General features: G+C 36.2%; 1 protein-coding gene across 1 annotated transcript in view; it reads right to left on the bottom strand.

Annotated features, from left to right (window-relative positions):
• Window positions 1-653: 653 nt before the first annotated feature.
• LOC138708580 (uncharacterized) overlaps window positions 654-14,447 on the bottom strand; it is a 48,217-nt gene continuing 34,423 nt past the window's right edge. Inside the window, exon 10 of the mRNA XM_069838698.1 lies at window positions 654-850. Coding sequence (XP_069694799.1) covers window positions 684-850 — 167 coding nt within the window. The 3' untranslated portion in view covers window positions 654-683. The remainder of the gene's footprint in view (window positions 851-14,447) is intronic.

The following is a 14,447-nucleotide window of genomic DNA, read 5'->3' as shown; positions in this document are numbered from 1 at the left end:
GTGGGTAAGGTTCAGTGGATTGGACAGGACTGGAAACTACTTGAGAAATCTAATCAACTGTCAGATGTTAATGCGGCTCAAAATGGCACATATCCGTAGCTGTGACCCAAAATGCCACAAGTCCATCATATTTTTCCCTCCTAAACTAAAACTGTAATGGTATGATTTCTTTCCTTTGCCCTAACTTACTTCCTGAGACCAATCCTACAGATCGCACCATTTGCCAAGGAACTAGAGCGCCTCATGTAACGAGAATAAAAAATACGTTCTATTGGAAATCGTGACCTTTCGAATATGCGACGTTTTGCACTGTGACTCCTCATATGTAATAATATACGCGTATATAAGGAACTCGAGAAAAATCGAAGATTCCAAGAGAAATGCTGCTCATCATAGCTTGAAAATGTGATTGATTGATTGACTGATTGATTCATTGATTGATTGATTTAAATTTAGATAGGACTTTCAGCTCCCTCTCACGTCTAAACATCCAATCTGAATGTACCTTATAATATTTTTGTAACTTCGATACATTTATAATCATGTTTAAGTCTTTTTTGTATTGCAGATACACTGATACAGTATATTATTCGGCTAACGAAAGCAAAAAGAGATATTTGATTATATATTCGAACATATTTCTTATAGCAAGGTCTGAAACCGAATTCTTCCGGATATTAATTCTATTTGAACTTGACCAGATGGGCACTAGTAATAAGTGACTCCTTCCTAGTCTCGTTCCTGAACCACTGGTGCACGCAGCACACCCTCAGCGTCAAGTAGTAGATGATCTCCACCAAGCTCAGGATGCTGAATCCCATGAAAAGGCCCAACAATCCGCCGCAATTTGCTGGAACAAATATTTGTAAAATTAACACTTACTGTATTTTAATCTTTTAAATGATACGCAAATTAATGTCTTTTTGTTACAGAAAACTACTTCAATTGACTAATTAATTTGCGAGTATATTATTTAAATTTTCATAAATGTCAAGTTTATTGTGAATGAAGACTGCGTTAATACATTCTTTCAAGAGATATTCTCATTTAGTTTCTCCGTTGATTGTCGATATCATCATCGTCATCATCATCATCATCATCATCATCATCATCACAGACATCCTTGAAGCTAGGTTCTTTCAGCTTCTCCTCATTACTCCGAGACCTCTAAAATGAGTTCAGTGATGCCTAAATTACCTACTAAAACAAACATAATTAGACGCAGAAGAAGTGCTAAGTCCAGTCTTTGGAAACTGAACATAAGCCTGCTTTCTAAATTCCATTATATTCAAATGCATTATTTTCTCTGACGCTATTTTTCATATGAACAAAATGAAATAAATAATTTACCTCTTAATTTTTAGAAATAAATATGAATATGCGTATTACTAAGAATATGCATAATACTGTATAACAACAAAAAGAAATAATGTTACGTACATACTTAACTTCATCACAAAACTGATCGTAAAGAGATCAATATTTCTGTTGCTAAATGCTTTTATTGTAACTAGTCTAACTAATTACTGGGTAGTATTTAGTTTTTATTACCTATTTCAAACTATTTCACATTGACTTTACTAGTTTTTGCGTGACAGATTGGATCATTTGTGTCATTTTTTGTGTAACATATTCGATGTCTAGCTTTGCCATCAATCCCTGAAGAAGATGACGGAGCTAGTCATCGAAAGCTTGGAAGCAACAATCCAACGCACCTGTCTGAGAACCCGAGAAGAATATTATTCCATATCCAACGCCGGGAAAGCTTTAAGTCCTACATATTTGAGTTGTGTTTTACTACTGATGAATCGTCCTCTGACTTGTTTTCTTACAAAAACTTTTCTATCAGACATAATTTCGAGTATTTCCAGACTTTTTAAAATATTGCAAGACAATGATGATAGGTCTAAGCTGTGAGTTCATGTGAATCGAAAGTTTCGGAATTACTCACTCAGTTATCTATCTAATAATATTCAAGTCATGTCTGACGCTTCAGAAAAGTTTTGTTGAAACAATATGTGCTCATAACACTTTATCACACTCCTCTTTCATAAACATAGAACATCCTTCTACTCTTTATCTTTCACCGTCTCTGCAGTTCATCTCTGGAACTCTCTACCACAGCATGTCAGAGTGTCGGACATTGTCTAATTTCAGAAATAAACTAAAATTGCACTTTTTCAATTCAGATTTCTTTCAATTATTAGCCCTTTTCTCTGCGATAGTTTTGTAAAAATGTATATACTTCTTTTCCTTTCTTTCCCCTTTTTTGTTCTCTTGATCACCAGATGAATTTATTATCATACCTTTTTTTATTGTAAATTTTATTTAATTTTCATATTTCTTTTCTTCTTTTTTATTATTATTTTATTACATTTCATTTTGTTATATTTTTCCTTTCGTTTTCCACATTAACTATTGGTAGAGTAAAGTTGCCTAATTCCGTGATACGTTTTTTCCACTGAATGTCACGGGATTGGGTATCTTTCTAGGAAGTTCACCGATGTCTCAAAAGTAGGTGAAAGATGCAATTTTTCGTAAAAGATGTCTGGTGCTATGGTCGAACTGCAAAGCTTTGACTGACATTCAATTTTAAACAAGTATCACGGGATTAGGGGTATCACGGAAATAGGCAACATTACCCTACTAAATGAGTTTCTTTTTTTATTATATCCCAATGTATTTACTTTCTTTTTTCTATTATGGTATTATTTCCATGTTGTTTAGTGTCGATTTTGTTATGCTATTATTATTATTATTATTATTATTATTATTTTGTAATATGCTAGTATTAACTTTTTGTTAAATTTTCACTGCTTGTAGACTATACTTTGTGACCTGGTAAAGTGTAAGAGAAGGCCCTATGGCCTTAACTCTGCCAGTATAAATAAATTATTATTATTATTATTATTATTATTATTATTATTATTATTATTAGTAGTAGTAGTAGTAGTAGTAGTAGTAGTAGTAGTAGTAGTAGTAGTAGTAGTAGTAGTAGTAGTAGTAGTATCATTATGTAGGACTTAAGTACGAGTATTTTGACTATATTATGCATCAGCGTTGGTTGTTCGGAATTGAAATTCAGACGTGAGATACAAATGAATAACATGTGAGATGAAGTAGGGCTGAAATAAAGTAGACCTAAACCCTTGCGATGGCTGAGTGATCAGACCTGCAGCTGTTACGCAGGCGGCCCGTGTTCGAGTTCCGGTCAGGCATGGAAAATCTGTAGTGACACTTGTGGCAGACTAGGTCGCACTTGGGGTTTTTCTTTCCAGTTTCCCCATATTAGGCATCTATATAATTCCGTCAACATCTCTCCATTCCGTCATCATTCCATAGCATTTCCCGAACGCCTGCTGGCGACGCATGGAGGTTGCTGGTCTAGGATCGAGTGGGATTATCTGCTCGAAATCGGAACACGCAGCGAACCTTAGTGTAGTCAGCCGGTGTGGACTTGAAAAGTCGCAGTGCTGGGTTATAGTGCCCGCCTACCGAAATTCAACTTAAATCGAAGTGAATACGGAAATTTAGTTATAGAAATCTTGAAAATATTAATACCTTTTGTCACGTCTTTCCTATGCGAACAGAGATTTTCGCTTATGAACACATTGATAACACTGCAAACTTAATTCAGGAATCGTCTGTTATCATTCAGAAACAATTTTGTCTTATGTGTTTTTAATGCGGCCCCACGTGTGGACAGACATCTAATTTAAAACAAATGCATCTATCACATAAATAAGTTGGGCTTTGGAGTATTTTTTTTGCAATAACTGTGTTTCAACATTATATGTGTCTAATAAGATGTGTTTTTAATATATTTCTATCGATAAGCGTTGACCTGCTTGGCGAATTGGTATAGCGCTGGCCTTCTATGCTCAAGGTTGCGGGTTCGATTCCGGGCCAGGTCGATGGCATTTAAGTGTGCTTAAATGCGACAGACTCATGTAGGTAGATTTACTGGCATGTAAAAGAACTCCTGCGGGACAAAATTCCGGCACATCCGGCGACGCTGATATAACCTCTGCAGTTGCGAGCGTCGTTAAATAAGACATAACATAACATTTCTATCGATAAGCTAATAGTATCTTACAATACAATGTTGGGAAGTGCTTTTAACAAAATCGAGGAAAAGTTTGAAAAAAAAAAGCAGAGCGTGTATTGTACAGTATTTTTTTTGCACCATAGTATAGTTTGAAAATAATATTTCTAGAAATTTTAATATGCAGTATTTGCGTTACACTACGAACAGCTGACTGATGTTGGCAGTCTGGCCAACGTAAATACGCTAAATGCTGAAAGTGATTTAGTTCACATTCTAGAAGGCATTGCCAACAATCATGCATAAGATGACGCAAATATGAATGATGATATTGGTATCGATGAAATTGAAGAAGCGTGGGAAGTCGGTGTGCTTTTTTAGTACCACAAAAATTTATTTCACGTGACATTACACTCTGCCTTAGACTTGGGTTTTTCGTCAGTTTGTTTTCCAGCTTGCCCTCTCGTCTCCTGTTTTCAACATGGTGGATCGCAACCAATGCTACGATGTATAATTGATTTTATGGTTGCGAGTTTCTAGTTCCCCGTATTACTCTAGCCCTTCAGGCTAGTTTCATATATTTTGTTATTCTTCTGCCCAACTTTTATTTTTATATTTATACTCATTGTTATTAGCTGGCTACGGACTGAAAGGTCCGGGGTTCGATCCCAGGTGGTGACAGGATTTTTTCTCGTTGCCAAACTTTCAGAACGGCCCCGAGGTTCACTCAGCCTCCTATAAAATTGAGTACCGGGTCCTTCCCGGGGGTAAAAGGCGGTCAGAGCGTGGTGCCGACCACACCACCTCATTCTAGTGCCGAGGTCATGGAAAGCATGGTGCTCTACCTCCATGCCCCCCAAGTGCCTTCATGGCATGTTACGGGGATACCTTTACCTTTTTACTCATCGTTATTACTTTAATGCTCCATCGTCTACTGTAGCAGAGGGGTTACAAAAACAAAATGCAGTTTGCGAAGAAGATCTTGTACGAGAGCAGTAGTACTGGTACCAGCATCCACAACAGGGTTTCATTTTCCATCAAAACTGTCATTCCAACAACTTCGTCCGAGACTGCTGTACCGTAACTTCCGGAGAGGTTCAAAATTCAATTAGTTTGGAAGAATCTCTAAATTTGGGAAAAATACGATTTCAATAACATTCAATAACTGCACAAACTTCACTGTCAACTTCAATGTGAAGGAGTAAAAATGATTCAGGTACTTGTAATATTTCGTGTTCAATTGGAATATTTTTTTATTTTTTTGTTAAGTGAAGTTTGAATTGTTTAAATAAAGTTCAATACATTTCAAATGCAGTGATTTGTTTCGTATAATGTGTATTAATTAACACTGCCTTTTGCGTGTGAATTTTACATGCATTGTAGCATACATAGAAGGCAGTGGTTTTCATTACAACCCTAGAGCAGTTATTTATAATATTTCAACATACTTATCTAGGTTGACAACTCTGAATTCAGTAAAATCAACTTTCAATCGTGGCGACCGTTTGCTGTAACGACGAGAAAACATACTGTCGTGGAAAAAAAGTAATTACACTCTTATCCATAAGGTAATTTAACCTTATAATCAACAAAAGTAGTTCAAAATAGGCTACAGTAAATCAATATACAAATAATGAAAGAAACAGTTAACTAATTCTTTCCATCAGCTCAACAGAATAAACATTAAGTGAAATAAAATTATCAACAGTAATCTCACTAGAGATTTTGATTTATCTAGAGAAAATCAAAACTCGAGTGGAATTTAATTGACTATTACACGATTAGAAGAAAGTATATAAAGATTAGAAGAAATAAAGTACTCTAATACAGTAAAATATTAACTGACTTACTGAAATTCTATTTCACTAATGTTAGCTTCACCAAAACGTTTGAACGAAGCTGCCATTTTCAGTTGACTGTCTATGCTGTAAACAAATGACGATCGCAAAGCATGTTTTGTAGTACCGTAAAGAATTTGCAGTTTGAAATATTAGCAAACAAAGAGACAAATGCTAGGCTAGTGATAGAAACAAACAAATGCTAAGGATGCGATAAAATTAAACAAATGCTAGGGAAGCAATAAAATTGTGCGATAAGCAACCATGATTGATTAAAAGACGACCTTTCGTACCGTTTTATTGGTCAAAAGTAGTATGACGTAGTAAAAGTGTAATAGTCAAATATAAAACTATAACTTATGAATCTTATAAAATTCCTGAGGGTTCCCTCGTCTAATAAAAACTTTAAGCTTCTCAACTTAAAAAGTACATGTAACTTATACATAATATATAAAACACAGTTTAATAATAATAATAATAATAATAATAATAATAATAATAATAATAATAATAAATTTAACCAGTCGTGTTTACGAATAACACTTGTGCTTAAGTGTGGACATCACTGATTAGCCTTGCCATGTCCTTGACGCATATCATAGCCACTGACAGTACACATCTACCTCAGCTTACAAAATAATTTGTGATGTTTCTATAAATCGCCACCAGTGAGTGGAAAACGAACGACCATTAACCAAAATTCTTGAATGAATGAATGAATGAATGAATGAATGAATGAATGAATGAATGAATGAATGAATGAATGAATGAATGAATGAATGAATGAATGAATGAATGAATGAATGAATGAGCCTATTTTGTTCCACGAAGAGCTAAGGCCTCCTAGAAAGGAATAGCTAGATTTAGAACTCATATGGTGAGCTAGTCTACAAGAGTTTTGAGTTTAGTTCACACCTGTAGTAGTTTTCTTTTTTATACTACACTCTCCTGTGCTCTTTGAACTATCGCTACAACCTTTCCTGCTAAAGCAGACACTTGTTTCGGCACCGTCACCTATTCTTCTTGCACACACACTCGCTTCTACACTGTCACCTATTCCATTAGCACAGGCACACACAGACAGTCACACACTTTTATCACCTTATACTTCTACCACGCGTGTCAAATCACAGATTGCCAAAAGTAATGAACGATAAATTTGGAAAAAGTTTCAATTTTGGGCAATCTAACTTATAGATCTATATTACAGCATTTTAAGACGCGTTTGTATTCATGATTATAATATAGAAGCGTCCGCGAAAGGTTACTGACCCATAAGTAAGAGTGCGAAGCTGAGATCAGCTGATGACCAGAGACAGTTAATCACGAACGTGCTACTTTCACTGACCCACGTTTTCAAGGCCGAGTAATGACAATCTCAGTGCACAGATAGTTACAAATCTTTACGTTAAACACGTCACGTCGATCAGTGAACTTTCGCCACTGTGATTATTTGTATCTCCTCGTTACAATACAAAACAAACAAGGATAAACTTTCTTCTGTTAGAAAGGTTAGTGACAGCAGTTGCTTCCTTTCATCTTCAACTCACGTCCTCGACAAGCTTTCCATGTCTTTGATAGACTTGTAGCCCATTGCTTGCCTTAAACCATTGTACGGACTACTTAAACTTAACTATTGAACAGTATTTCACTAAGGCAGTATACTCGTACAGCGTGAAGTCAAGTAATAATAGTGTACTGGCTGCAATCGATTTCGTGAACAGCGGTAATTTCTCCATTATAATTGATAAATAAGCGTAGGAATTGTACTATACAAATGACCGTTTCGGACACAATATCGAAAATTACTTCGTTCATTCGAACTCTTTTACAAAATTAATCAATGTACTGCAAAATTGAGAGAACTGTGCAGTAGGAACCGGAAAATTTATAAACCATAAAAAATCATCTAAACATTTTTTACCTTTTCTCAGATTTCTCACATAACATACATACTTAGTTATGGCTTTTAAGGAACCCCTCTTCTACAGTAGACGATGAAGCATTAAAGTAATAACAATGAGTATAAAATACAAAAACAAAAGTTGAACAGAAGAATAACAAAATATATTAAACTAGCCTGAAGGGCTAGAGTAAAGAGTGGAGATGAACAAAAGTAACTGTCGCTCTCGCTCGCTGTGTTCGTTGCATTTATCTTTCGAGTCTCGACTCGTCATTCTCGTGCGTTTCGAGTCTCGTTCATCATTCTCGAAATAGCATTTGGTCGGCGTGCAAAACAGAATAGTATCTTAGGGCCATATTCATAGACATTCTTAGTGCGGGCTTCCGGTGAATGATCAGCGAACTAATGTTTTTCGTTTTCATAAACGAGTATTAGCGATATGATATGATATGAATCCTGTACAAGTAATCAGTCGATAGCAGGGGCTAGTTTAGCACGCTCGTAGCGCGGGCTAGCGAAATGTCTATGCATAGCACCCTTAGTTATCAAAATGTTCTGGTCCTATTATATTAAATTACGTATGGTTATATAAATATAAAAAAAATCAATTCTCAAATAAATCTGCATTTCTAAGAACCATAAAACATAGCATTAATATCTTTTTACTTGAGATTGCACACTTATCTTAAAGATATGAAAAGAAAATTCCTAGCTTTTAATAAGGGCCTAGTAATTAAATAAAACTGGAGAACAGAATATTATACACTGAAAGGTAGAGATATTTCAAATAGGCTACTTGATTGTTCATACATAGGGTAAATTAGGGTCTGTTGGACAGTGGGACTTGTTGGACACTTTGTACTTTAACGTGTTACCTCGCCACTTGAGAGCACCACATTCTGCTAGAAGTCAGAGACGGAAGTAGCCACGAGTGGGGTTACTTCCGTCATTGACTTCTAGCAGAATGTGGTGCCCTCAAGTGGCGAGGAGACACGTTAAAGTACAAAGTGTCCAACAAGCCCCACTGTCAAACAGACCCTAAGTTACCCTATATAACAATTGCCAAAGTAGATAAAAGTTCAGTCAGGTATAAACAACTGTGGCGATTCAAGGCTGCTTGAATTCGGGAACTTCGGGAGTCATCAATATCGAGTCTCGGAACACCCACAATCAGTCTTTACGTCAAGGACGCGACGTAATACAAAATTGTCGTGTGGGATTTCGGCTTTGCGGGCGCTGTTAGTCTTGCTTACTCGATCGTTGTTCATCTCTAGTAAAGAGTAATACGGGGAACTACAGTACAGCCGGTCGTTCTCCGGCCCTGACGTTTCTCGTGACCGAGGGAGACAGTGTTGCCGATATGTATAGACAGAATGAAAACTGTCACGCGCTCGCCAGCCGATTTTTGTGGCGCGGAATAAAAATTAATTCGAACGCGTAGGCTTGCCTATAAATCATTTTACATATAACTTAGATCACAGCCTTGGTTAATGTACACAGCTAGCGTAGATCACAAAAAAAAAAAAAATAAATAATGCGAACGCGTATGTAAATCATTTTACACAAACGTTGATCGCATCTTTCGTTAATGTACACAGGTAAATAATTATAACAGAATAAAAACTAATGGGAACGCGTATGTAAATCATTTTACATAAACGTAGATCGCATCTTTCGTTAATGTACACAGCTAAATAATTATAACAGAATAAAAACTAATGCGAACGCGTATGTAAATCATTTTACACAAACGTTGATCGCATCTTTCGTTAATGTACACAGCTAAATAATTATAACAGAATAAAAACTAATGGGAACGCGTATGTAAATCATTTTACACCAGCGTAGATCGCATCTTTCGTTAATGTACACAGCTAAATAATTATAACAGAATAAAAACTAATGGGAACGCGTATGTAAATCATTTTACACAAACATAGATCGCATCTTTCGTTAATGTACACAGCTGAATAATTATAACAGAATAAAAACTAATGGGAACGCGTATGTAAATCATTTTACACAAACATAGATCGCATCTTTCGTTAATGTACACAGCTAAATAATTATAACAGAATAAAAACTAATGGGAACGCGTATGTAAATCATTTTACACAAACATAGATCGCATCTTTCGTTAATGTACACAGCTAAATAATTATAACAGAATAAAAACTAATGGGAACGGGTATGTAAATCATTTTACACAAACATAGATCGCATCTTTCGTTAATGTACACAGGTAAATAATTATAACAGAATAAAAACTAATGGAAACGCGTATGTAAATCATTTTACACAAACGTAGATCGCATCTTTCGTTAATGTACACAGGTAAATAATTATAACAGAATAAGAACTAATGCGAACGCGTATGTAAATCATTTTACACAAATGTTGATCGCATCTTTCGTTAATGTACACAGGTAAATAATTATAACAGAATAAAAACTAATGGGAACGCGTATGTAAATCATTTTACACAAACGTAGATCGCATCTTTCGTTAATGTACACAGCTGAATAATTATAACAGAATAAAAACTAATGGGAACGCATATGTAAATCATTTTACACAAACGTAGATCGCATCTTTCGTTAATGTACACAGGTAAATAATTATAACAGAATAAAAACTAATGGGAACGCGTATGTAAATCATTTTACACAAACGTTGATCGCATCTTTCGTTAATGTACACAGCTAAATAATTATAACAGAATAAAAACTAATTGGAACGCGTATGTAAATCATTTTACACAAACGTAGATCGCATCTTTCGTTAATGTACACAACTGAATAATTACAACAGAATAAAAACTAATTGGAACGCGTATGTAAATCATTTTACGCAAACGTTGATCGCATCTTTCGTTAATGTACACAGCTAAATAATTATAACAGAATAAAAACTAATGGGAACGCGTATGTAAATCATTTTACACCAGCGTAGATCGCATCTTTCGTTAATGTACACAGCTAAATAATTATAACAGAATAAAAACTAATGGGAACGCGTATGTAAATCATTTTACACAAACATAGATCGCATCTTTCGTTAATGTACACAGCTAAATAATTATAACAGAATAAAAGCTAATGGGAACGCGTATGTAAATCATTTTACACCAGCGTAGATCGCATCTTTCGTTAATGTACACAGCTAAATAATTATAACAGAATAAAAACTAATGGGAACGCGTATGTAAATCATTTTACACAAACATAGATCGCATCTTTCGTTAATGTACACAGCTAAATAATTATAACAGAATAAAAACTAATGGGAACGCGTGTGTAATTTATGCATAGGCCTACAGTATATTACCACAGACTTTGGGAATATCTTTATAATGAAAGTCCAGTATATCAAATGCAATAGACTCTACTTTCCTTAGAATCTGTTAATACTCAAGTGGAAAGACGCCACGCTTTTAACGGTTGTTTTTCCCACCTTCTAAGCGTCACAAACTCTATCTACCACTTTCGTAACAGGGAGAAGAGGTTCTCCAGTGTCTCGCTCCTTCTCAAATTATTCACGCAATCTGTATATACATTCATGACTTTAGCTCTTAAAAGAGCCGATTTTTTCCTTCTTTGATTCTGACGACCACTGGCCATATTACTATATCAATAATAAGGTTTACAGGCACCGTGAATCGCTCAAGCACAAAACAACACAACTACTTCGCCTGTACTATAACACCAAGAACTAACGACTTGTTCGCCACGTGCTTCGCATAAAAAAAGAAGTGGCAACATCGCGCTAAATACATCAGATGCTCATAGCTGATTGGTTCTAGCAGAAAACTTTAACCTCGAGTGCCCGCCTCTCCCCCAGCATTGCAAACTGCGATTGAATTAATCTTCGCATATCAGAACTCAAGTCTTGTAACAGCAAATTACTATAGAATTAAAAACGTTACTTTAAGCCGAACCAGAGTGTTTTAAGGTTAAAATTTAGCAGAATAGTTTCATTCACAGTGGAATTTCGAGGTTCTTTTCACAACTTCAAAACGCCACAGGTTGGCAATGCTGGTCACTATCTTTCTCTCTCGTTCTCTCTTCTCTTTCCAAGCGAAACGTCAGAGCTGGAGACTGGTCGGCTATAGTTTAGACACTCGCAACCACAAAATAAGTTATACATCGTAGCACTGATTGCGATCCACCATGTTGAAAACAGGAGACGAGAGAGCAAGCTGGAAAGCAAACTGACTGGTATAAAAACAAAATGCAGTTTGCGAAGAAGATCTTGTACGAGAGCAGTAGTACTAGAGGAAGCATCCACAAGAGTGTTTCCGTTTCCACCAAAACTGTCATTCCATCAGCTTCGAGACTGCTGTACCTTCAACTTCCGAAGAGGTTCAAAGGGACTTAATGGAATGTTTAAGAAGCTATGTTTAATAGCAATGGTGAAAAAATTGTCGCAAACTATAAGAATTAATTTCGGAAGAAAAAGAATAGCCTACTGCCAAATACAGGTCTAGGCAAAGTTATATGAGTTCTACAATCGTCATTCAGACCCTATATATCTATATTTGTAATCTTTTCTTCTTTTATAATTGATATTCGAACTTTTTGTATACGAATTTTCTACGTTTTTGTAAGGTAAAAATTCCGCTATTGTTACAGATTTATTTGTTACTATTTATTTCGCATGAAGTAGCCGATACCTCAGTTTCGTCTTGCATGAATTATCTCAAACATGATTTACCTTGTTGTTTTGATATAATTGTTTTTAGAATTTCAGTTTTACAGTTAATTTATAACATGATTCTTTTTTAAAATTATAATGTATTTAAATTGTCTATAAGAAAACATCAGCAAAAGGCCCAAATTAATAGCTACAAATACTGATGCACTTTGTAAATAAATTCATATTAGTACCGATTCATTGTGAAAATTTAATAATTTTGTTCATAATAACGGACATTCTGCTTTTAGTAGCCGAAATAAATCAATTGATTTTACCATGATCTCTGCCATATTTCTGTATTGATAACGTGCTTTGTTTCAGTCGTCATACTATGTTTTAAACTATTTGATTGAAGACTATTTTCAGATTATGATTCTGAAGTGCAAAGTCAATATACAATTTATTTTAGTGAACAGTACATCTTGTACTGTTATAACACAGGGTGTTTAAAAAATACGGGTCATAATTTCAGGTATGTATTTCCCACATGTAGACAATCAAAATATTTCATTACAACATGTGTCCGGAAATGCTTCATTTCCGAGTTATGGCCTTCACAACATTGAAATTCACCGGAACGTTTTCTTTCCGCAGGTCGTTGTCATTACAAAGATGTTCAAAATGTCCACCTCCTGCTTGAATACAGACCTCACATCGATGTTTCATTGACCTGCGAACACGATCCCAAACTCCAGGAGTATTGCGTATGTCCTTAGAACATGCCACAATTCGATTCCGAAGGGATTCCAAATCAGGCACCGGAGACGAATAAACCAATGATTTTAAATGGCCCCACAAGTAGAAATCGAGAGGGTTCAGATCAGGTGAGCGTGGAGGCCAAGCAATTGGGCCACCTCTACCTATCCATCGATCAGGAAACCTTCGATCCAAGTACCGACGAGCCGTACGACTGAAGTGTGCAGGAGCGCCATCATGCAAGAAGTGAATGTGTCGACGATTGATCAGTGGAGTGTCTTCTAAAACATGAGGTATGGTGTTTTCCAGGAAGTTTGTGTACGCCTGCCCCGTAAGTCTGTTTACAAGTACATGGGGTCCAACTAATCGATCACCAATGATACCGGCCCACATGTTGAGGGAGAACCGCACCTGGTGATGAGATGGAACAGTTGCACGTGGGTTTTCATACGCCCATACATGCTGATTGTGGAAATTTGTTATGCCATCTCGTGTGAACTGTGCTTCACCTGTAAATAATACTAAGGCAGGAAAGTTCGGATTTACACCACACTGCTGCAAGAACCATTGACAGAACCTAACTCGTGCAGGGTAATCTGCTGGTGACAGGGCCTGTACACGTTGCAAATGATAAGGATACAATTGATACTCTTTCAACAGTCTCCAGACAGTCGTATGAGGAACATTGACTTGCAACGCTACCCTTCGTGTGCTGATAGAAGAAGTCATGTTCACAGCCTCCAGAATCTCCTCCTGTACTTCTGGAATTGTAGATCTTTGTCGTCCCCTTCCCAAACCAGGAGAGTTAAATTTTCCATACTCTCACAGACGGTAATGGAGACGTACAAATGTCTTCCGATCTGGACATTGTCGCTGTGGGTACCTCTCCTGGTACAAACGACGAGCCAGCGCAGCATTGCCGTCCGCCTTACCGTACATGAAGTGTATCTCTGCCAGCTCTTGATTTGAATACATTTCGCACAGTCTAACGCCTACACAACACTGATTGTAACCTTCGCCTCGGAATGAACTGTCAGAGTGCCCTCTTAATGTCTCTTTTGACGGCAACGACCTGCGGAAAGAAAAACGTTCCGGTAAATTTCAATGTTGTGAAGGCCATAACTCGGAAATAAAGCATTTCCGGACACATGTTTTAATGAACTATTTTGATTGTCTACATGTGGGAAATACATACCTGAAATTATGCCCCGTATTTTTTAAACATCCTGTATAACAATGCATTAAAAGATAAAAGTGATCATTTTTGTAG

This window comes from Periplaneta americana, chromosome 11 (genome assembly GCF_040183065.1).
Source record: "Periplaneta americana isolate PAMFEO1 chromosome 11, P.americana_PAMFEO1_priV1, whole genome shotgun sequence".
NCBI classification, from domain to species: Eukaryota; Metazoa; Arthropoda; class Insecta; order Blattodea; family Blattidae; genus Periplaneta; species Periplaneta americana.
Note: the sequence above shows the minus strand (reverse complement) of the source record. Positions and strands in the feature narration are given on the sequence as shown.